At 37.5% G+C, this 22,611-nt stretch overlaps 1 protein-coding gene across 1 annotated transcript in view; it reads right to left on the bottom strand.

Moving 5' to 3' along the window:
• The window catches only part of LOC104274674 (anoctamin-2-like), a gene marked incomplete at both ends in the record, with an annotated part of 120,452 nt that overhangs the window by 27,944 nt on the left and 69,897 nt on the right, over window positions 1-22,611 (bottom strand). Inside the window, one exon of the mRNA XM_009870374.1 lies at window positions 18,525-18,544. Coding sequence (XP_009868676.1) covers window positions 18,525-18,544 — 20 coding nt within the window. The remainder of the gene's footprint in view (window positions 1-18,524; window positions 18,545-22,611) is intronic.

Below are 22,611 nucleotides of genomic sequence, written 5' to 3'. Positions count from 1 at the left end.
GCTCAGATTATGAAATGAGAGCTGAGATGTGAGCTACAGTTCATAGATGAAAGCTATTGTCAAATATCTCCAAGGTATGGTGAGCATGGCCATTTGCCCAACCATGTCAGTACTGCTGAAATAAGGATAAGCTGAAACATGCCAACCAGATTTCTTACTGATTTCCCCTCTTCAGCAACAGCGCATACCTAAACTATATCAGGAGATAACTATTATCTATGGGGTATGTAGACAGGTAGGGTCAGAATATTTTAAAATCACACACACATATGACAATGTTACCACAAATTCTACCTCCATTTCAAAGATAAAATATTGATGTTCCTTGCAGTAGTTTCAGGCAAGTATTTCAAGCTACTTCATTCTCTTAGAAATAAAGACAAAAGGCTGGAGGTCTGTTATCATTGTAATTTAAATTTTTTTAAGCTATACTTGGTTAATTTAATACACTCTAGTTTATCCAGAAATAAAGATGTTTCCTTTCTCTGTTGTATTGAAAACTTATTTTGCCTTTGACACTCATCTTAATGCATATAGTGCATCATAGCATATTGCAATCGTTCTTGTGTAAATGGCATTAAGGTGCTTAATCTTTATATCACTGTTTAAAATCAACGTCTTGATATTTACATATGGTTCAAGTAAAAACTGGCAGCACCTCTTTTTTTACAATGACAGTTTAACATATGGCTTTACAAGTATGAATTATTAATGTAAACTTGAAGCCATTCAGAGTATTACCAGAAAAACACCATAATTTACACAAACAATAGAGTTACATCTGTAATCATAAATATTCATTGTTTATCAATGTTCTTTGTAGATGATTCATAAATCATAACAAGTCTGATCCTGAGAAGGCAAAGAACCAGATGTACAAATACACTTAGACATCTGGTGGGTCTTCCAAAGCGAGGAAACCTGGCAAGGGTACACAGGTCTGCTGTGGTGGGGAAGATGGTAGTAGAATCCCACAAATTCAGTTCACAAAGGGATATCCTGTCACCTGGTCAGTTTTTGTTTTTTTAGTGTAACTCCTGACTTTGCTCAAAGAAAGGAATGAAATTTCTCACATGGTGTTAAAATATGTTTATATAAATATAGTCATGTATAAAGAAGACTCATCAAGCCAGATGCGTGCCTACTTTAATTTCTGGGATGAGATCAATTTAATATGCTTTGATGTTGACTATACACAGACCTATTGGACATGTTAAATACAGGAAGAACAAGGTGAGTTTCAAAGAGTAGCTTTTGGAAAAAATCAGTTATCACCAATACTCACTAGCTTACAATGTTTTGGAGTTAACTGGGTTTTCAACGACTTTATACCCTAAAATCCAGAGCACCATTACTCTAATAGCCAATCTGGTTTCATATTCTCGTGTAAACTGTGAACAACTGATAGAGAAGTTAATGGAATAATAAACACAGCACATTTTAAAACAATTTATCCAGTATAATTTTTCAGCAAAAAATGACATTTCACTAGTTCCCATAATTCAGTACCATTATAATACTGTCAGTGATTTACCTGAAATGTATTTGTAAAACCACTCATTCAGTTACCATCATACATTTTAATGTAAGCAACTTGGCCTCAGTGGAACTAAGCCAGCTGGCAATTTTGCATTTTGCAAAGCTCAAATTACAGTTCTTTATGTGGGAGTTTCTTAGCAACAATTCATAGTCTTGTTACTTTTCTAAACTGCATTTATTAATTCTCTTAATGTGAAGGGAATGTAATTAGGAAAATTAACTGAGCTCATGAATTCTGTTCTGGATGACATGCATTTAGTATTAGACTCTAACGAAAGATGTCTTTCATGTTTCCTTGAAGCTTGTCTGCCTCAATTTGGGCCAGTGTCCTATCTCAAAGAATCTAGGCTGAAATCTCGTTCCTGTGAAATCAATCACAAAATTCCCACTGACTTCACTGAAGCAGAATCTCACCCCGAGTCTTTGGCATTGCACTCTTAAAATAAGATTCTCCATTGTCTTACAGCATGTGAAGTCACTTATCCTCACACGAAGTGGGAGAAAAAGGCATGCAACACATTATCAGTTTCCTTTGGTTGCAATTTCAAATTTAGCTTACACAAACTGTGAATGATCACACCAACAGTAGAGGAGAGTGGAGTGGTAACATTTTAGTAACATTTCTGAGTTCATAATGAAATGATTGAGGAACAAGGAAAGAATTAAAAGGGGATGTGGTTATTCTAGATTCTTTCCTTGACTCCAGAGCATTTATTACCAGCTGTAAAATGTTAATTAAGTTTGTATTCTAACATATGAATATGCTATAAAATTTGACACTTGGTTGCAGAACACAATCTACAAAGGCAAACTTTTGCCAATAATATATAGATGACGTACAGAGAAGAGTTCTGGGTTAACAGTCAGCAAATGGAAGGGTGGAAGGATGGGGAGGGATACAAGGGCAAAGCAGCCTTCAGATATCTCCACATCTGCTCCAAAAAGGACACATTTCAGAGGCACAAGAGTCCTGACTATGTACTTTCTCCTGATGAGCTGTTCAACCTGACTGTTCACAGCCAGACAGTGATACTTATCAGCGTACCGTTTGTGCATTGTCTCTTTAACCAACGCTAGATATGCATCACCATACCACGAGCACACAAAATGAACAAGGACTGGGAGGTGGGAAAGAGAGACACCAAATGTGTTACAGAGACAGAAGAAACAGGAGGGGAGCAGGTAGTCACAAAGCTTCACTTTGGTAAAGTGCAAGTAGTCGTTACCAGTTTCCTCTGCAGTCAGTGCAGAAGAAGACACTTGCACAGGGGAGAACCAAAGTGTCCAACATGGCTCTTGGTCTAAGCCCACGTCTGGGAAGAGTATTACTTTTGGCTGATTATGGAGAAAGCCTATACTGAGCAGACATCCATAACAAACGCCCCCATATCTTCACACACACAAATACAGACACAGCCTTCTCCCAAAATCCAGTACAAGAGGGGAAGAGTGTAAAATAGTAAGAAAAAGACATCAGTGAAACACTGAAATGCAAAGAGAGGAATCAGAGATTAATGGAGTTGGAAGAGTAATGAGAGATATTATGGTACTACTAGCATTATCTTTAGACTTTGGAGAGCTGACATTTCAGGGAATTACAAGCATCAGTGAATCAATTTTCATTTTTCCAAAATGTATATGCAGTGATAAATTTATTTTTGTAAGTTATATTGTCAGTCACTTCTCATGAGGAACAAAGGTTCCCAGTGTTCCCAAAGCTGGAATTTCAAAGCATCAAATCAATGCCTGGTCACTTGGGTTTTTTGGTGGGTTTTTGTTTGTGTTTTTTTTTTTTAAACACAAAGGGGTAGAGATATTAGACCAAAACTGACTGAAGAGCAAATATTAACTACTTTCCACTAAGCCAACAACAACTTCATAGGAAATTGTTTAGATCTCCCAAGTCTAAATATAAGATGTAGAGCGAGAGTTTTGAGCACTCTAATTCCAAATCCTTTCTGATTTCCAAACAGGGAAATAATAACTACCAATACACTATGCTGAATTAGATAATATTTATTCTAATTGTATATATGTGCTCAAACTCTACAGAAAATACACCAAGATCTCTAGTGAGTTCCTTCCCACCCGCATTCTATATCATTTGCCTTTTTCTTTAAAATATAGTTGTGTTGATAGTTGGCAGTAAAATGCATATCTATTGAAAGTTGCCTTGAAATGCCCCAGTAGGTTTTAATATATAACACGTTGGCAAAATTGGCAACAGTGAAAATCAATGTTTCACATTTCATTCTACCGAAAATGCTTGTCTTATTCTTTCCTATTGGTAACAAAAACAGAGTGCGTATATTACCAAAATAAATTTCTGTAGTCCCATACCAGAAAAATGCAGAAGGTAGTGGCCATCTATACAAGAAATTGTGATGTAATATCTAGTCAGAGATCAGTATACTGTTTGTCCTATATTTAACATGAGTCCGAACATCACGTCAACTGATCTTGCACATGATATTAGAGAGGTGGTGAATAGTGAGAAGAACTGAGACTGTTGAGAAGTCCAAAATACGCACATGAAATAGAATGAGATGCAAGTAGGACAAATTAAGACTGAGACAGCTAGGAAAATAAGTAAAACTGCAATAATGTTCAGCAAAGAAAAAGGTGATATTAAATAGCTTCTTGGAGATAAATGAGCTACAGTGTGAAAATGTATCTGCATAGAATAGAAAGAGCTGTAATTTATACATGGGTCATCCTCATAGGCAGTGAAATTACGAACATTTTAAAGCATGCACAATCTGCTTAAGAGTACATTCAACATACTAGAATTCCACAGAGTGAATTGAGCGGCATACAAAATTCAGCCCTCTAATGCATTGGGTTAAAAAACCCAACCCTCTAGTATTGACATTTAACAAGGGATGAGGCTGATGTTTATAGCAGTTGTTTACACACAAGAGAGCGCAAGAATATTCTAGGTACATAAATACTGCTGGGTGAGCACAGATCTGAGCTGACCCCACCTGTGCTATTTTTAGAGCTAGAGCAAGTATCCCTGAATACAGATAACTGAATACAAGGCCATTGAAATGACCTCTTGAAAGAGTCATGAGTCAAATTGAGGGGAAATGGAACATCCCAAATCAATCAGACTTTCTCAAGTTCCCATACCAAGCTGAAGATATTCTGAAATTCTGGTGTTGTCACAGAAAGTGGACAAGGTCTTGTTAATAAGATTATTCATAAACTAGGTCATTTAGCTAAGCTGTGCAAATAGGGACAGAAATACTTCAGAGAAATATACACCTTCCAATCAGAGGCAAGGCTACAAGGGGAGATTCTTGTGCAGAATTTTATTGCACTTTCTGTGGTTTTAGACTATTAAAATGTCTTTTGCATTCTGGCATATCAACACCCACGGCACTCGCCTCTGCAGAAGGCTCAGAGTCCCTACTGCAAACCACAGAAGAGCATCATACTGTCATGTAAACAACACTTGTCTACATCTCTTCCTATTCTGATGCTGTCTCAACTACATTCTAGAGACCAGAAAGCATTTATAGTGATATGGAATCTTCCGTTTAAATCCTGTGGCATAATGTCAAATTTTAAGGCTGTACCGGTCACTAAACTTTCACAGATGTTCTCTATGATCCTCCCACCAACCTTCTAGGGGAGGACAGGAGAAACAAGGAAAGAGGCTTTAGGATTAAAAAAAAATATTTGAAGCAGCTTAATAAAAAAAAAATAATACTAACAGTAACAGTGAGGATATCAAAACTATACAGATATAAGAATACAAATATGCTCAAAGATATAAGATGTTATTATGGGACTCATACCTTCCAGATGACAGCAAGGTCCCAAGCAGGAAAAGAAAGTCCCACACTGGACTTAGCAGCAGATGGTAGAGCCCAAGCTCAGAGTCCCAATGACAGTCCAAAACAAATAGAAAAGGAGCTATACCTCTACCACCTGGGCTGGAGGAAAGCAACGTGTTCTGTCAAACAGTGCTCCTCTGCAGCATAGAAGCACAGTAATTGGAACACCAGCAGCACAGGGGGAGATAACAAAGAGGTGATGACAATTCACCCAGCACAGCACCCACCAAAAGGTCCCAAGCCTCTCCTTAGGGGCCCTTAAGTACTGAGAACCATGGGAAGGAACACCGTGATTGGTCCATTTTTGTCACCTGATCCATCCTCTCCTCCCCATAGGCACAGCTGTCCCCGCTACTGATTGCCATCAGTGCCAGGCAGCCTCAGAGAACTTTTGTCCTGGTGCTCTCAAACCAGGACACATAACCAAATTTTGACAAAAGTTAGGAACAAAAGTTTCCTCTGGAAAACACTTTTCCGTGTGAAGTCATCGATGTCATATTTTCTCAAAGTTCACAGAAAGATGCAGACTGATCCTTTCATTTGCTGCAACTAGTTTGCACTGGACTATTGGAAGACTTTCAGGGTAGACTTTGTCCAAGGGAAAATTGCAGGGATTTGTTGGGAATCCTCTGTTGACACAAATCTGATATAAAGTCTATTACATGTCTCATTCCTCTGCTTATCATATGATATGTGGCCAAAATGAAAGTGACAGATATGGCCCAGACCATCTAGATTGCTGGTTTGTCTTTGGACAGAGTTTCAGCTAAGAAGCCTGCAATTTGGGTGACCAGACCTCTGGCACCCACTGAAATGTCAGAGCTTCATATTACCATTACATATACACACAAAAAATAGCCATATTCCCCAAGGAGACAAAATAGTACCAAAAGAAACCATTTCCCCAAACTGTCTCACAGTCAGTCTCTGAACTTGCCATTCAACCACGAGTTAATGGGAGGAAAGGCAGTACAGGAGCAGAGAAAACTTGTGTAGAGACCTCACATTTGTGTTTCATTCTACATACCTGACCTCTTTCAAAAGACAAAGGGCATGTTTATTTTTCACCCCTGACAGAACACGCATTGTTCACTGCTACATCTGCAGAGACAAGGCAAACAGTAGAAAAGACCTTTGTAATCCAGAAATACTGAAGAATTCTCCGTTATTTGCAGTTTTGAAATCAAGACGATGTACTTTTCTATAATTTTCCATTTGTTTTAGTTTGATCATTATAGAACTAGATGCCTTCATGGGTTGTATTCTAAGCTTAATTCCTACATTTATTTAACTTTTTTCTGTGATGCTTATGACCTTTGAGGTCTTAAACTCATTTAGAATACCAAGAACCTTTTCCTATTTCTTTTTCTTACTCTTCAGAAAAATATCAAATGCTCATAAATCTCATGTATTTTCCTCAAATTACCAGAAATTAAAAACTGAAGTCATTACCAGCAGTTACTGATAGGATGTGAGTAGAGGTACTACCATACATTAATAAGTCATTCTCTTGTCATCTACCCATAGAGTAACTTATAAACAAATACAACAATCTTAGTACCATTTCAGGAGAACACTAGCCTCTGAAGACACTGTCTACAGAGTCCTGCAGCCTAGACATCAGTCTAACAAAACGGTATCTCACAGGCAGCAGAGTTCCATGTCCTAGTCCAGTTCAGATGTAGTAATATCAGCCCAAAAAGCTACAGTCCATCTGCATCAGTAAGCTCACAAAACTTTGTTATCTGACATTGGCTGAGGAAACAAAGGAAATGTCTGATGTCTCAGACATGAGCTACTGGTTTAGGAGTTGTTTGCTGAGTATGTTTCACCTCCTTCTTCTTCTCAGGGAGCTGAATTCTCCATCCCATACATTTTTATGAGTCTATGACTCCTCAGGAATCATAGGAGAGAGATGCTGAAGGAGCTGGTGCTCACCTAGAGGATTTATGAGCACAAAGTCTTCCCATCAAGCCCCACAAATTAAATAAACGCACACACACACACGCAAGTCAGTGAGTTTAGTTAGTGGACTATGGTTTCAGGTTGGAAATGTATTCTTTCCAACTTTTGGAGCTTGTTCTCTGAACATTTATCGCCAGAAAATGCAGTATCTTTGCCCCAGATATATCTCATAACCAATGCTGAATCTACTACTACAATTAATTCAAGTTCTCTGAAGTCATGAGAAGACATATTACACACATTCTTTCCTTTTTTGTGAACTTGTGCTAAGTAGTTCATGAGATTGGCACTGTGCAAAATTCACTAATTGCAAATATATGGAGATACTATGACTGCATCACCTATTGCTTAAAATATACCTACGGCAATTTTTCATTTTGTAGAAATGCCTAGCTGACTTTGTAGGCTTAAAGCAGTACTAAGATTCATGTGACTTAGAAGATGGAATCATTCCTTCAGAAATAAAACAATTTCATTTAGATCCAAATAAGAACGAACAAATTAGCAACAGATTAAGCATCTGGAACCTTTTAAATAATTTGACTTAATATGCAGGATTATTAAGAAAAGATGTGTTTTCTTCTATTGGGTTTATGTCTAATATTTATTTCACCACAGATGAGCTTCATCAGGCAGCAGGAAAAAAAGCCAAAAGAAAACAGTTTGCTTGTTTGCTCAGTAAATGAACTGTTTGTTCTATATTTTAAAGAAGGTGAAAACTAATACTGAGCTAATCCTGCCAGGCAAGGATGACCTGTGTGTGGTTGGTCAGCTGAACTCTGAAATCTGGTTTACAAGGGTTTGGAAGTGATACAACACTGACAGGCTCAAAGGAGACTAGTCAGCCAGTGAACTCAACTTTCCAACATTGCACTTTGGGGTATTTGGAGGCTCAGCAAGGAATTTCAGCTCCTACTTACCTACTACTATCCCAAGACATGGAATCTGGCATATTCAAGATAAATGCTGGTCAGAGAAATTACATGAACACCACTCACACCTGCCCCTTTCTCTTTTGCTGAATTATCCTACTGTAAATACCTGCAGTGATGCCAGGTGACTATTCTTCATGCAAAACGAGTTATTCAGAGATGCTATTCAGTGTGGATTGTCAGTCTTTGAATCCAGAATGTCCTCTGGGGACAATGAGTGGGTGGGATGTTTCCCTAGCAATTACAAAAGAAGCTCTGTCTTAATTTCTAGTCCTGTGGATTTCTGCTACTCTAGAAATAACCCAGACACCATCAGGCCCCTTTGTCACATAACTTCTGGAGTGCACATTTTCCCATTCTTGCTTTATTCTTTAGCAAGACGTATTTCTTCTGTCCTGCCTCCCACCAGAAGACTTCTCTGGAGTGAAGCGCAGGCACCCATGCAGTGGTGTCTCCCACAAAACCCACCATGACTTTGTTTGGTTAGCTCAGTCAGTTGAGCGTGGTGCTAACAACGCCAAGGTCGCGGGTTTGATTCCCATTCGGTCCCCATGTGTTGCCTGATCTAGTCGAGAGGTGGCGTCCCTGGCGACAGGGAGGCTGGATTAAAGTGATCTCTAAGGTCCCTTCCAGCCTAGGCCATTCTATGATCCTATGATTTCTTTCTTAGCATTCTTCTTCTGATCCCATTTATTCATACCCGCCATGTGGCCTCACCTTAAAGAACCTCCAGCGCACAGCTCAGTCTTCCTTATAAAATCCTCCTTCATGTGGAGTCATCAGCCTCTGCTTCTCTTTACAAATGTCTCTGTTTTGCTCCTTCTTTTGCCCAGTCTTCCTACTCTATTCACAGAATCACAAAATCACTGGTTCCGCTGCAACACACAGGTATTCTCTCATTGATAGGGATGGTGTTCTGGCACAGAGTTCTGTAAAAATACTGTTTGTTTCCAAAATGTCTGTTTAAATGAATCTTAATGACAGTAGCAAAAAGTATTCCTTTTCTTCTCCTGTAACCTGGGTGAGGTCATAAGGACAAGAATAATGAAGGACCAGAGAGTCAATCTTAATCTAAAAAAGGAATTGAAAGATCTGTTCTGAACAAGTGGTAATGAAAGTTTAGGCTTCATAAGCACTTAAGCAAGCTAAAAAGAGCTTTAAGTGGGATTTTCTTGGTGGGGGGGATGGTTTATTGTTTTTTTTTCTCTGATGAAAGCTTTATAGTATTTCAAGAAAAGGAAAAAGAAGTAGGCAGATATGTCCCAAAGTAGGATGAAAAGTTAGTTTGTTTTCAAAAGTGTTTTTAATTACTGTGAACCAAATGTTTTACGTCAACAACTTAAAATATTTTGTTTTGATTTATTCTATTTTTAAAAACTCTCTAACATAAATTGCATTTTGAAAGACGAAGTCATTTAATAACAGCAGTTGGAAACTTCTCACAGTATAAAAGTTCAGCTAAGATATTTCATCAAAATTAAAACATGCTTTACAAAAAAATAGCTTCACGAAACAGTATCTTCCAGTGGAGAGGGCTTTCAGCTCTACATTTTTTTTAACAGATCCGCTCTCAATTTTCTTCCAAACAGTACCAACAGGTGTCTATAAAAGAAAAATGCCATAGGGGGAGTTCTGGAGTTTCATGCTCTGTGAATACCTTGCTGTTAATGCTTATCACGTGTGTCACGTGGTGTTGTGTCAAATGACTCCTAGTGGTAATGGTAAGATTCCACGTAGTATATACTTTCTGAGATTGAAGATACAAAAAACTACTTCAGCTCACCTGACACTGCAAAAAAGGCTTGACAAACCTGCAGTCTGTACTTCCTTGTATGCATGCATACTCACTTCAAGAGCTGCCAACAAAATAACCACTTCAAAAAGTGAGGACCACTGCATCCAGGATGGTTCTTACCTGAAGCCCAGGCTAAAATTCACTGGTGCAGCACTATGTCCTTTCATATCTTGTAGCTTTGTGAAAGACTGTCTTGCCCTTAACTAGGTCTCCCAAATGTATGGCCTTGAGCTGTCTTAATTTGAATGCTTATATTAGGATAGAAAAGTGATGAGACATCATGGAATGCTGTTCAGATGTACCAGTTGTTGCCTGTTTGCCTTGAAGAGGCTGATTGGTAAGGAGAGAAGTGGTAAGAAGAAGAGAAGGAAAACTTGCAAAGTCTTTCTTCCAAACTCCTGCATATAGTGGCAACATAGAGAGCAAATATTCAGTGTTTTCAAAAACAGATATGTTTTCTCAGAAAATCTTATTAATTTTTTATCAGAATAGAAAAGCAGTCTCTGCATCACCACCATATATGTCCATATTTGTAAAGAGAAGCTTGCAAGAAAAACAGTAAAAAGTCTACCTCATGCAACAAGAATGAATGACAAAGTACTATGTTTTTGTCACGACAATATTCAGAAGAAACATCTTGCCAAATGCTTGTAATTACAGACATAGGGAACATATAATGATAAAGCTGACCCTTAAGTTCTGTGGACTCAAAATTCTGTGATATTAAAAACGGTATTACAAAGGACACACTGTAGTTGAAATTCATTATTGTGCTCTTGAATAGAAGAGTCCAGTCATTAGATTTAAATGTGAAGCGGTAGTTTTGTTTTGAGAGAACTGAAACTTTAAACTGTGTTTAACTTCAGTTGTTTTAAATTGTTAGCTGTTTCATACAACATGCACTATTTAATAATTCAGCACTTTCGTTCTGTTAATACAAGTTCCAACTGAACTCAGAGAGATCTGAACATTCAGTAGCTCACCCAACATAAAGTTACATTCAATGACAATCACTGTTACAACTCAAAAGAAGTACATTAGGACAAATATTTTACCTGCAGGGACTTAGCATGCTATTCCATAAGCAGATATGCAGACAATTCAGTTGTGTAGCAATCATATTCCTCCACATGTGCTAGAATCACACAATTCATCCGGGCTTGTGCTTTCATTATCCTGCTTACTTGATATCAGATGCTGTCTGTGGGATTTCAACTCCTATTGCGTTTCCCACCTGCAAAGGATCCATGCTTTGCCTAGTCTCTATTTACCATTTGGTCGTTATATATATAGACAGCCATTGAGTAATACTTCTCGTCTGAAAGCAGGTTCTTCATTTTTTTATGTTCTGATAGTTAGCAGAATTAGTATCCTCAAGTAACAACCCTCTGAAGAACCCCTGCTGCATATCTCCTACACATCACAGTAATTGAAACATTTCATGACCTTTTGGAAAGAACACTGTGAACTATGATATCATACCTCATCAGAAGCAAATCTTTAGTCCATGCTTAATAGTTTGATAATGCTTCTCTTAATAAAGAAATGTACCCTATGCCTAATGCCTGACATAGGAAAGGTGTAGAGTCAGCAAAAATGTTAATTGTAATAATAAGTCTCTTTTCACAGTACCAGCTAGTTGCTCATCAATCTGCCTAATCAGTACATTTCTCAATTGTGCTAGATTTTTTTCTGCTTCTTCTATATAGAACTATGTAAAAGCTGAACACCAGGGCACAAGTCAGAGGCTCGAGCTTTTTAACAGCTAGGCAAAATTATGTGCATTGGCAAGGAAACACACAGAGTGCTCAAACCCAGAGGCAGTCTCCACAGCAGCATCACATACTGAAGAAGAGGTGAGAAACTGAGAGAGAAGGGTAAGAGGTGTGGCCTTACAAAGAAATGACCGCGACATAGAAACTTCAGTATAACAAAGCAAGTGCCAGACAGCCACTTTTTAGGTAGTCATTCACAGCCTCTATCAGCTACAGGCAAGTGTTCTTTGAGACAGTTAAAACATGGAAGTCAAAGAACCTGATGCAAGGGTAGAAAGAAAGGCCAGCAATTAGTACAGTAATGTAATACTAGAAATTTTCAAAGCTTTTAAGACCATTTTTCTAAACACTACAAAGTCTTGACCTTATAATATTTTTGGTTTACTTTCCCTCTGGGTTTTGAGTCTTCATTATTTTTCCCATTTGATATCCCTTCAGGATATCTAAAACTAACAATTTCACGAAATAACATGATGCTTCTTAGCTATTCACACGACTTGAGAAAATAGGGCTTTTAAAAAGTGCTCAATATACTGAGCTGTAATAAATCTTCAAGAGCTCATAAATCTGGACATTTATAGGAGGATTTTCAAGATGGTCATCATTCATGGACAGAAGATGAGAATATGTTTCGGGTTCAGTGCTGCTGCTGACACAGCAGCTCATTTCAATGTACTATGTTTAACAGTGTATAGGTCACATGAATGCTACATTGGAATGTCCAATATAGTGCTGTCTTCCTTTAAGGCTTGAACCTCGGCTACACCTCTTAGCAATGCCGAAGTTCAGGGAATGGAGCTGGGTCACTTGAGTATATTCTTTCCAAGCCGAAGTCTGGAACAGAAAACTATTGCCATGAATGTATTTCATTGCTATACTGGTGTGACTGGGGTCTATATTTAAATTGGATGTTTGTGTATATATTTGAGATGAGGCTGTTAAAAGATTTCTTTACAAATGACTGGGCCTGACCTAGTGAGATGGTCCTCAGTGAAATGAACTTCAGGGAAACCAACTCAGAGGTCTCTTGTGCTTCAGGAATACAGACGGTACAGCTACCACATAAAATCAGAGTTGAAGAGAAAGGAAGGTTTCATTGCAGTTTCCTTCTCTTACGTTGCATTCGCACACTTGGGCAAACCAGAAATTAGCTTACAGATTGCCGGAACTCTAGCTCCTTGGACTTCCAGTTCAATACTCAGATTGCTACATGCTCACCTGAGTTATAGACAAAGGAGAAAGGCTTCTGACACTGTTCCACATGTGTGCCAAAGGGCATCACAATACTTCTGAACAGATGTCAATATGTTCTGAATATGTCAACCCTTTCTACTTCGGTAAAGCAAAATAACACACCAGAAATTCAATCATTCCTTTCCTGATGAAAAAAATCTGGGCCATACATGCTTTGTTTTTGCTATTTTTCTTCCATTTTGGCAAAAACTGGTGTCAAAATCCTTGTTATCTTTGCTGCTCCAAGAGCCAACTACTCAAAGAGATCAGAAGAATGGAAAGAGAATAGAAAATGTCTTTTGGCATTTTGTATGTCATTTTCATGCCAAAATGTACAATTTAATAATATTCTTTAGTTTTTAAATGCATCAGGACTTGGAAGGAAATTTGAATTATTCCAACTTTTATCATAAACGTAAGTTTGGTTTGGCTAAGTGCTGAAAGTGAAGTGGAATGTTGTTGAATATGGAGTTAGAGTTGGTCTGTGCTTCTCCTTGAGTATTTGAAAGCAGGACTGAAAATGAAAATGTATAATTATAATTAGAATAAAAGATGGTTCCTGGTTTTTATTCAAAGCTATTCTATCCAGCTTGGAAAAAAATGAAAAAAAATAAGAAAAAATCATCTTTAAAGCACATGTATGTACATCCTTATGCTGACAGAATGGGCGTTTCTCTGTACAGCTCTAAAAGCAAAACTTGTTTCTGACTCTTGAAGTTCCATTCCACTGGTTATAAATTAAAAGAAAGAAATAACAATTCTCCCCTAAGTACAGTGCCCTGTGAAAACAGGCAGAGGAAGACCCTCTGGGATAACAGGGATGGAACATTAAACCAGCAGTTACCTAAAACAGAAACCTTTCAATGCAACAATAACTGCAAGGAACTACTTTATAGTACTAGAAGTCTCTCTCAGTCCCGCAGCTTGGATGTAATACTGGCTATGAAATCTTTTGCAAATACATTGTTTTGTATAACACAAAGCAGGCAATGATGATTTGCCTTCTGAATGAGGAGGCATAGCACAGAGAATGCTCTTCGGCAGAATCACTATTTGCAAAAGCAAGATCACTCGAAAGTATAACTTTTTCAGGTAATCCAGGTGCCCTATAGAGGTCTAAGTATCTGATCTCATGCTGAAGCTGCATAAAGCCAAAAGAAATATAAAGGGATTGGTAATATGAGACTTTTTAACATGTATGAGATCAGCAAGAATAAAGTTCCATGTAAAAGAGTGGATTCTCTTTTTGAAATGAAGAACAGGATTTCACAATACATATAGTTACTATCAGTGAAAATAAGGAAACATCACTTACATTGATCATATTCTACTGTATTGTGTGACAGTAATTAATTTAGATTATATCATTATACTGCAGAAATGTAGGCATACACCGATATCCATCAAAGTATATACACACTTCTTGTCTTTCATCTTGATGTGATGAAACGAAACACACCCCTTCTACATTTATTCAAAAATACGTGTTGGTACAAAAAAGACACAAGGGGCTACCACATACTCAGATACACTGGGGACTGTGATCTATTCAATAAGTGTACTATTTCTCTGCTATTACAAGTAATCAAACATATTTACTCATTTTAGAAGACCAACAGAAAATCACACCTAACACACAAAATGAGCCACAGCAGTTAGTTAGAAAAATGCAATAAAGAACAAACTAGCACGGGTTTTTGAGTTGACCCCTACTTTCAGAAATGCTCATATGATTCAAAATTGGCGGAATAACTTCGTATTGGAGGAACCACCTCTGCAGAGCAGAGTTACCTCCCTGAAAGAATATGCTTCAGAAAGCTAATTTAGGAAATGTTTAGCAATCTGATACTCCTCTGCCTAAGCAGTATAGAAAAGACTGGTTGTAAGTGAAGTATTTCAATATCATACATATCTCTTTCTGCCTTAATTTATTGCATTAAGAAACAATTATTAAATTGGCATATTTTTCCAGCTTCCCAGGATTACATATGACATTCTTTCCCTTGTTTAATAAAGAAATACCAACATATCTGTATTTGGCAAATGCCTGCTAATAGGACCCAAATATAAATTGTATAATTAAAACATATGTGAATCAAGAGCATCTTTTGTGGAGTTTTAGATTGGTAACTGAATAACTTGCTAACCTGACTAGATTTTTATGAGTGAAAGAGCTGATATGGATAATATCAGTTTAATTAAGAAGTATAAAAAATGTATTATTCCAGCTATTCAAATACTCTGCTAACAAGAGATCAAAATTTAAAGTCTTCACTCCTACATGCATAAACAATTCTTGTGATTTTATTTAAATTTGGTTTAGAATTTTTATAAAAAAAACTCTTCTCCCAGAACATGAAAACTGAAGAATGTAAGGCATAAAGTGTAAAGTTCATATGAGAAATAAATTTTCATTATTCACTGTAAGTTTTGCTTGGTTTGGCTTGGTTTGTTTTCTTACACTGCAACATGTGCAGTGGGTCAGGTTTCTATTTCAGTTCTACATGTCTAAATTAGAAGGACTTTCAATTAAGCCTTGTGAATTACTCTAGATTTATACTGGTTTAACAGAGATCAAGATCTTGTTCAGAAATGGTAGCTTATAATAGCCAGGAACAGGCTGAGACAATTACAATTAATGGGACAATTACAGTTTGCATGCAGATACATTATCTAAGATGATAGGAACCTGCAATTTCAGGAAAGCAAGTATATTCCTCACATAATTCTAACCTTTACTATTCAAGTTTCCATTTAGTAGAGAACTCTTGCAATGAAAAGATCATGGTTTGGACAAGCAGAGTAAGGCTGATGGCATGTACAAAACGCTTAAGCAGAAACATAAGTACGTGCCTGAATATGTGTAAAATACAAACTCCATTTTCCAGAAGCAGGGATCTGGAGACAGCATCTAGATCCAGACCAGCTCATGTAGGCCTGCTATGACTGCAGGGATGGTTTTAACCTCAAGGGAAAAAAATGTGTATTTAAAAAAGAGGATCTTCTGCCAACTCTGAATTCTTAGGCAAGGGCCATGTCCTTCTCTAGGTAAAAAAATCAGAAAGAGTGGAAATCTCCTGTAGTCTGATTCCACTTTGAATCACATTAATCAAATGCCCAGCCACGTGATCAGTGGATGGTATTTTGTGTACATTTTTGTACAGGTTTGCATGAAGGGTATGTTGACATTGCAAGTACAGGTCAGATACAAGTGCTGCATACTCACAATTTCCCCGAAAATATGTTCATAACAAGGTGAGTTAAGCATGGTATCAGTTGTAACCCCTTGAGTTTCCTTTAACTTTAAACAAATCTTTTGTATAAGATTTTTTTCCCACACTTTAAATAGAGAACAATGCATGCTATTTAAGAAAAGGATTCAGTTGTAATGTCCATATTAAGCAGTAATCATAGAATGGCCTGAGCTGGAAGGGACCTTAGAGATCATTTTAATCCAGCATCCCTGCTGCCAGTGACACCACCTCTCGACTACATCAGGCAACCCATAGGGACCGAATGGGAATCGAACCTGCAACCTTAGCCTTGTTAGTGCTATGCTCAACTGATTGAGCTAGCCGGCCCCTATGTTAATGCAACCTCCCCATTGGGGAACCGAACCCAGGTCTCCCGCGTGACAGATGGGGATACTCACCACTATACTAACGAGGACAGCTTAATGTTTTTTTAAATTTTGTTGTGGTCATTTGTGTTTAGTCACAATAATTAAGGCAAGATTTTATCCTGGTAAATAACAGAATGTAACCATTTGATTGTACACACTCATTTGTACACACTTATTGGTTACAGTTCATAAAGATCTGCACAGCTCACACAAGGACTGACTTAAAAGTGCTTATCCTCCTACAAACCCACACATATACAAAACATGTTCATGTGTGAGCACATACTCATAAGTCTATACTTCCAAAGGTAACCCAGTACAGTTTAGATATGATATCAAGACTCTTTGCATATCAGGCTTTTCATACAGAGTGAAAAAGTATTTCAGTGATGGGAGAATATTTTTATATTCAATATTCTATATGTTCATGTCAATGACTTTCATATTGTAGCATAGACGTGATTTTATTTGCGTCTTCTACTAGTGAAAGACTGGTTATCTAGCATTGTAGGCAATCATGATAGGCCAGTTATCTGCTATGTATTTCCATTAAGAAGTAAATCTCAAATAGCAGGCCAGCAGATTTTCAGTATGGTAAGAGTTCTTTTCTTGCTGCTAGCAGAAGGCAATGTGAATAAACATTATTTCTACTCACAAAACAATCAAAGTTGTACAAATAACTGTCATTTTTATCTTCTCCTTACCTAATAATGAAAATACATCTGTAAGGTTATTAGTAGCCATTTATACGATAAATTACACTTTGCATGAAAAAGCTTTGGGGTATTAAAATTTTTCTATAGTGGCAATTTGACACTAGACAATTTGTTATGACTTCCATTGAAATAGACAGATCATTCTTTTTCTAGGTCTGAGCTCTGCCACTCAGATTTATATTGCACTATATATGCCTTCTAAAATCATGAAGTTTATTCCAGCTACCAGGCACGACATAGTGAAAAAAAGCCTTGAATACTTGTCACCTGAGGCTCAGGTCACATTGAAATCATCCATGAACCTTAAGGAAATTAAAAGGACATGCTTCCCTCTATGTTAAATAAAAGCTTCTTTTAGAAACTTATAGAAAGAAAAATGTAGATTAAGTCAATGAGAATTCCTCCTATTTTCATCTTGATTTCTCTGCTGTCAAATTCACAATAATACAAGTAAATTAGATGTGTAAGAAAGTACACTGTTGTTTCTGAAAATGACATCTTGAAGTTGCACCTGACTATGGATTTGTCTTTTTTTGGCTCATTTATACCTTATCTTTCAATATTCCTATCACACACAAGTAAGAGTAATTCACTAAAATTTAGATAGATCTTAACAGCTTCCCATAAGCACAGAGTGATCACTTGTCATGTTATACAAGGTTCACTTACCATTCCATACAAGAAAAAGTATTTTATTAATTTTTACCAGGCAGTACTGGCTGCAGAATAACACAGAGAAAGTAATTACCTCTTCCTAATGAAAATCTGACTATGGAGAGGTGTGCTAGTCAAATCTCAGCAGCAGTCATGAAGCAACTCGATAAACATTACCACAGACCACTATCAGAGAATAAAAACTCATGTACAGCTTCAGACTCACCAAAATGAACAGACTTTAGCTTTCCAAAAAAAGAATTATGTGCAGCTGGAAGGAAAACAGTCTTTCCTCTCTGCTTTAAAAAATAAGGGGAGGAACAACACTGCTTACACCCTCCCATACGTCCATAACAGGCAAACTAGAGGCCAGCATAGCACATGGGAAAAAGGCAGAAACTTTTTTAAAATAAGATTGGTCCATCTGAGATACAGCATCCCCAATAGAAACCTCCAAATGCCTGCCTGCTTGTCAGGAACTTGCTATCCTCAGCTTGCCTAAGATAGCAAAAATCAGATGTAGTGGATAGTAGTAAAAATCAGCTGTACTATTTAGTACTTTTCATGTTGTTGTTAGACAATGTTAATTTTTAGTTCATTTAAAAAATTGTTCAGTCTTCAAACAGGGAGAAATGCACTTCTGTACAGTGATTCCTTTGGTATGTCTGTTCGTGTCCTCCATGGCAAAAGCAAAACAGCTTTGACAGCCTTATTTTATTTAAACACAGGAGAAGAGAAAAAACAACAAATCAGCGGAGTACCATTCAACTAAAAGAGTGATACCAATTTGCTGGTATTGGCACCTTATGTACCTGAAAATATGCTCACTTCCACTATTCTTATTTGTGCCACACCGCTCAAAAGCACTGCCAAGATTTGTATCATAGAACTCTATTTTCCTCAGGATAGGCTTTTCTCAATTTACCTATGTAACGCTACATCTCCTAATACTCAGAGAGACCGTACTGCAATCAGTGACATGCAGTAATACTCCCTTTTCAAAATAAAGAAATTTCATAATATAAAATACTTGGGTAGAACCTGAACACTAAAATGTTACTCAGTTTCTTTCATGGTCTTCACAGGAGTATCTGGGGGAAAAAAACCAGCCTATACTGGCTTAATATTAACACTATGTTAATAGATATGGTAGTTTTTATTGATAAACAGATTGCTGTCTTCTTGGCTAACTAGATAACATCTTAGGTAAGAAGCAAGGGCATTTTTGTGACTGCAGTCATGAAATCCTTTCCTAACATATAGTTAGCTTGAGTTGAAATGTCAAATAATTTCTGACCTTTTATAGTCATGTTTACATAATAAACATGTTTACATAATAAACAAGATCACCTAGCTTTCTCATAATCCCTGCCATGAATCTGCCTAGAGTCTGAAGTCTTTAAACAAACATATGAAGAAAATATTTCAGATTTATCTTGTAGGGATATTATGAGACAAAATAAACTTTTGGAGCATGTTAATATGCAAGCCAGTTTGCTATGAGTCCACAAAGACACAGCATTTATGTTGCATTGAGATACAAAGGCAATGCATTAAATGTTCCAGAAAAGAGTAAATACAGATTAGTAATGTTTTTGTATTTTGTAAAGCCATATATTCAGCTTTACTGAATACTAAATACGCATTTAATTATTCAGCCTTAGAATACACTATAAACCCAATTTACTTTAAATATCTGAGGCCCTTGCATAACTTTCAAACACAAGTTGAGCAGCTATTTGGTGAGAGAATGTAAATGCTACAAACATTTTCTTGCATTAGCACTGCCTAACCTTTCCAACAGTAGAATCATGTAAAGGAGATTTCGGTAAAGACATGGAAAACAAGAGTCATTATGACATTAAGCATTACTTGGCTTCTCTTTAGTGTTCACTTGTATGATCTAAATGGAATATGATCCTTACAAACTTGTTCTTAACATTCACATTAAAAAAAAAGGTCTACTTTAACTCCAAGATCATCTACTGGCAACATATTTTTCATATAAAATCTCTGAAAATATATACATAAAATATTAAGAAGAACTATTCTTTCTCTTCTACTTCTGAAAAATACCACATTATTAGAAACAGCCTTATAAAGGTAGGCCATTGATTAAAAAGCCTACTTAACTTTTAAAGGAAAATCTGAAATCAATACATTTGAAATTAAATACATATTGACTTGAGGGGAAATGGCCTCAAGTTGCGTCAGGGTAAGTTTAGATTGGATATTCGGAGGAAGTTCTTTACTGAATGAGTGGTGAGGCACTGGAACAGGCTGCCCAGGGAGCTGGTGGAGTCACCAACCCTGGAGCTGTTTGAAAAAAAAAGTAGATCTAGCACTTGAGGCTATGGTGTAGTGGTTAGGTATGCTGGGATGAAGATTGGACTAGATGATCTTCAGAGGTCCCTTCCAACCCCTAACATTCTGTGATTCTGTGATTCTGTGATTCTGTGATTCTGTGACTTTACCATTTTCCTCTTAAAAAATGAACTGTCTCAGTAAATTACATGAAGCTCTCAAGTCTTGACACACTCCTTAATACTCATAGATCTAATTACTTCTATAATTGGTTAATCTTATTGCTGTGACTAGTCCCAATTAGCAAGATGAGTTCTGGTGTTAATATGATGCATCTGTAAAAACTTTTAGAAAATCTTGACATTTTAACGTGTTTGTTCATAAGATACTTGTGATGAAAATCTGCAACAGTTATAGTAATCACCATATAGTTATATGTATAATCACCTTTTCTAACAATCTGACTAAAAGTGGAGTGAGATGAAACAATACCCCCTCACTTGATAGACTTGGGCTACAGAGTGATTCCTACTGAACAATTAAGGTAAAGTCAGTAACTTCTACTATATGGAAAAAGACTGTATTAACACTCTGAAAACTCTTAATAAATATCTAATTTTAATACTCTAATAAATACAGATGCTGCATGTCTGCTTTCTAGGATAAAGTATTCCTTAATGACCTCTCATGCCAGGATATTGTTTTACAAGTTTTCGTTTTGCAGTTCTCCTTTCAACTTCAGTAATGGCTCTGGAGAAAGGAATAGCATAATCAAGCCCTTAATGAAATTTATTAAAATCCTGATGATGTACAACCCAGTTAAGGAATACCTCTCCATTCCATCAGAGCTTTTTTCATTCACTATAAAACATTTTCTTCCTCATCACATAAAACTTACTGTATGCATTTTGTCTATCAGTATGAAGTACCAGCCTTAGAAATGAAATCAGGGTAATTAAATCTACAAGACACTGCTGATTTAATAATGAAAAGACAATGCTAATTGGCTGAAGAACTTTCAAGCAGCTTTCAATCATGTTATTAGCCACACTGTGATAACCACAGCAATATTGTGATATGTCAGGTTCTAAAAGTAGGATCTTCCTTATCTCGTTTGCTGGTACAGTACTTCCCTCAAATGGTAAATGTATTCCTGCCCGTTTTGAAGATTCCTGTACAATATCAATGTTTCCAGGTTTACCCAACAGTAAAAATGCATACCACATTTCTGAACTGAATCACACAGAATCACAGAATGTCAGAGGTTGGAAGGAACCTCAAAAGATCATCTAGTCTAGCCCTCCTGCCAGAGCAGGATCACCTACAGTAGGTCACACAGGAACGAGTCCAGGTGAGTTTTGAATGAGGAAGGCGACTCCACAACTTCCCTGGGCAGCCTGTTCCAGTGCTCTGTCACCCTCACAGTGAAAAAGTTTGTCCTGTCATTGGACGTCGCTGAAAAGAGCCTGGCTCTGTCCTCCTGACACTCCACCTTGACGTATTTATAAACATTTATGAGATCACCCTTCAGCCTCCTCTTCTCCAAGCTAAAGAGACCCAGTTCCTTCAGCCTTTCCTCATAAGGGAGATGTTCCACTCCCTTCATCATCTTTGTGGCTCTGCACTGGACTCTCTCAAGCAGTTCCCTGTCTCTCTTGAGCTGAGGGGCCCAGAACTGGACACAATATTCCAGATGTGGCTTCACCAGGCCAGAGTAGAGGGTCAGGAGGACCTCTCTCAATCTACTAGCTATTCTCCTTCTAATACACCCCAGGATGCCATTGGCCTTTTTGGCCACAAGGGCACATTGCTGGCTCATGGGCATCCGGCGGTCCACCAGAATCCCCGAGTCCCTTTCTCCTACGCTGCTCTCCAGCAGGTCAGTCCCCAACCTATACTGGCACATGGGATTATTCTTTCCCAGGTGCAAAACTCTACACTTGCCCTTGTTGAACTTCATAAGATTTCTCCCCACCCAGTCCTCTAGCCTGTTTAAGTCTCTGTGAATGGCTGCACAGCCTTCTGGTGTGTCAACCACTCCTCCCAGTTTTGTGTCAGCAATCTTGCTGACAACGTTCTCCAATCCCACATCCACATCATTGATGAATTTATTGAAAAACACTGGCCCCAGTACTGACTCCTGAGGGATCCCACTAGATACAGGCCACCAGTAGGACTCTGCCCCATTGACTACAATTCATGAACTTCTTCCCTTCAACCAATTAGCAACCCAC

This window comes from Apaloderma vittatum, unplaced genomic scaffold (assembly GCF_000703405.1).
Source record: "Apaloderma vittatum isolate BGI_N311 unplaced genomic scaffold, ASM70340v1 scaffold8285, whole genome shotgun sequence".
Lineage (NCBI taxonomy): Eukaryota > Metazoa > Chordata > Aves > Trogoniformes > Trogonidae > Apaloderma > Apaloderma vittatum.
This window is presented reverse-complemented; position numbering and strand designations above follow the sequence as displayed.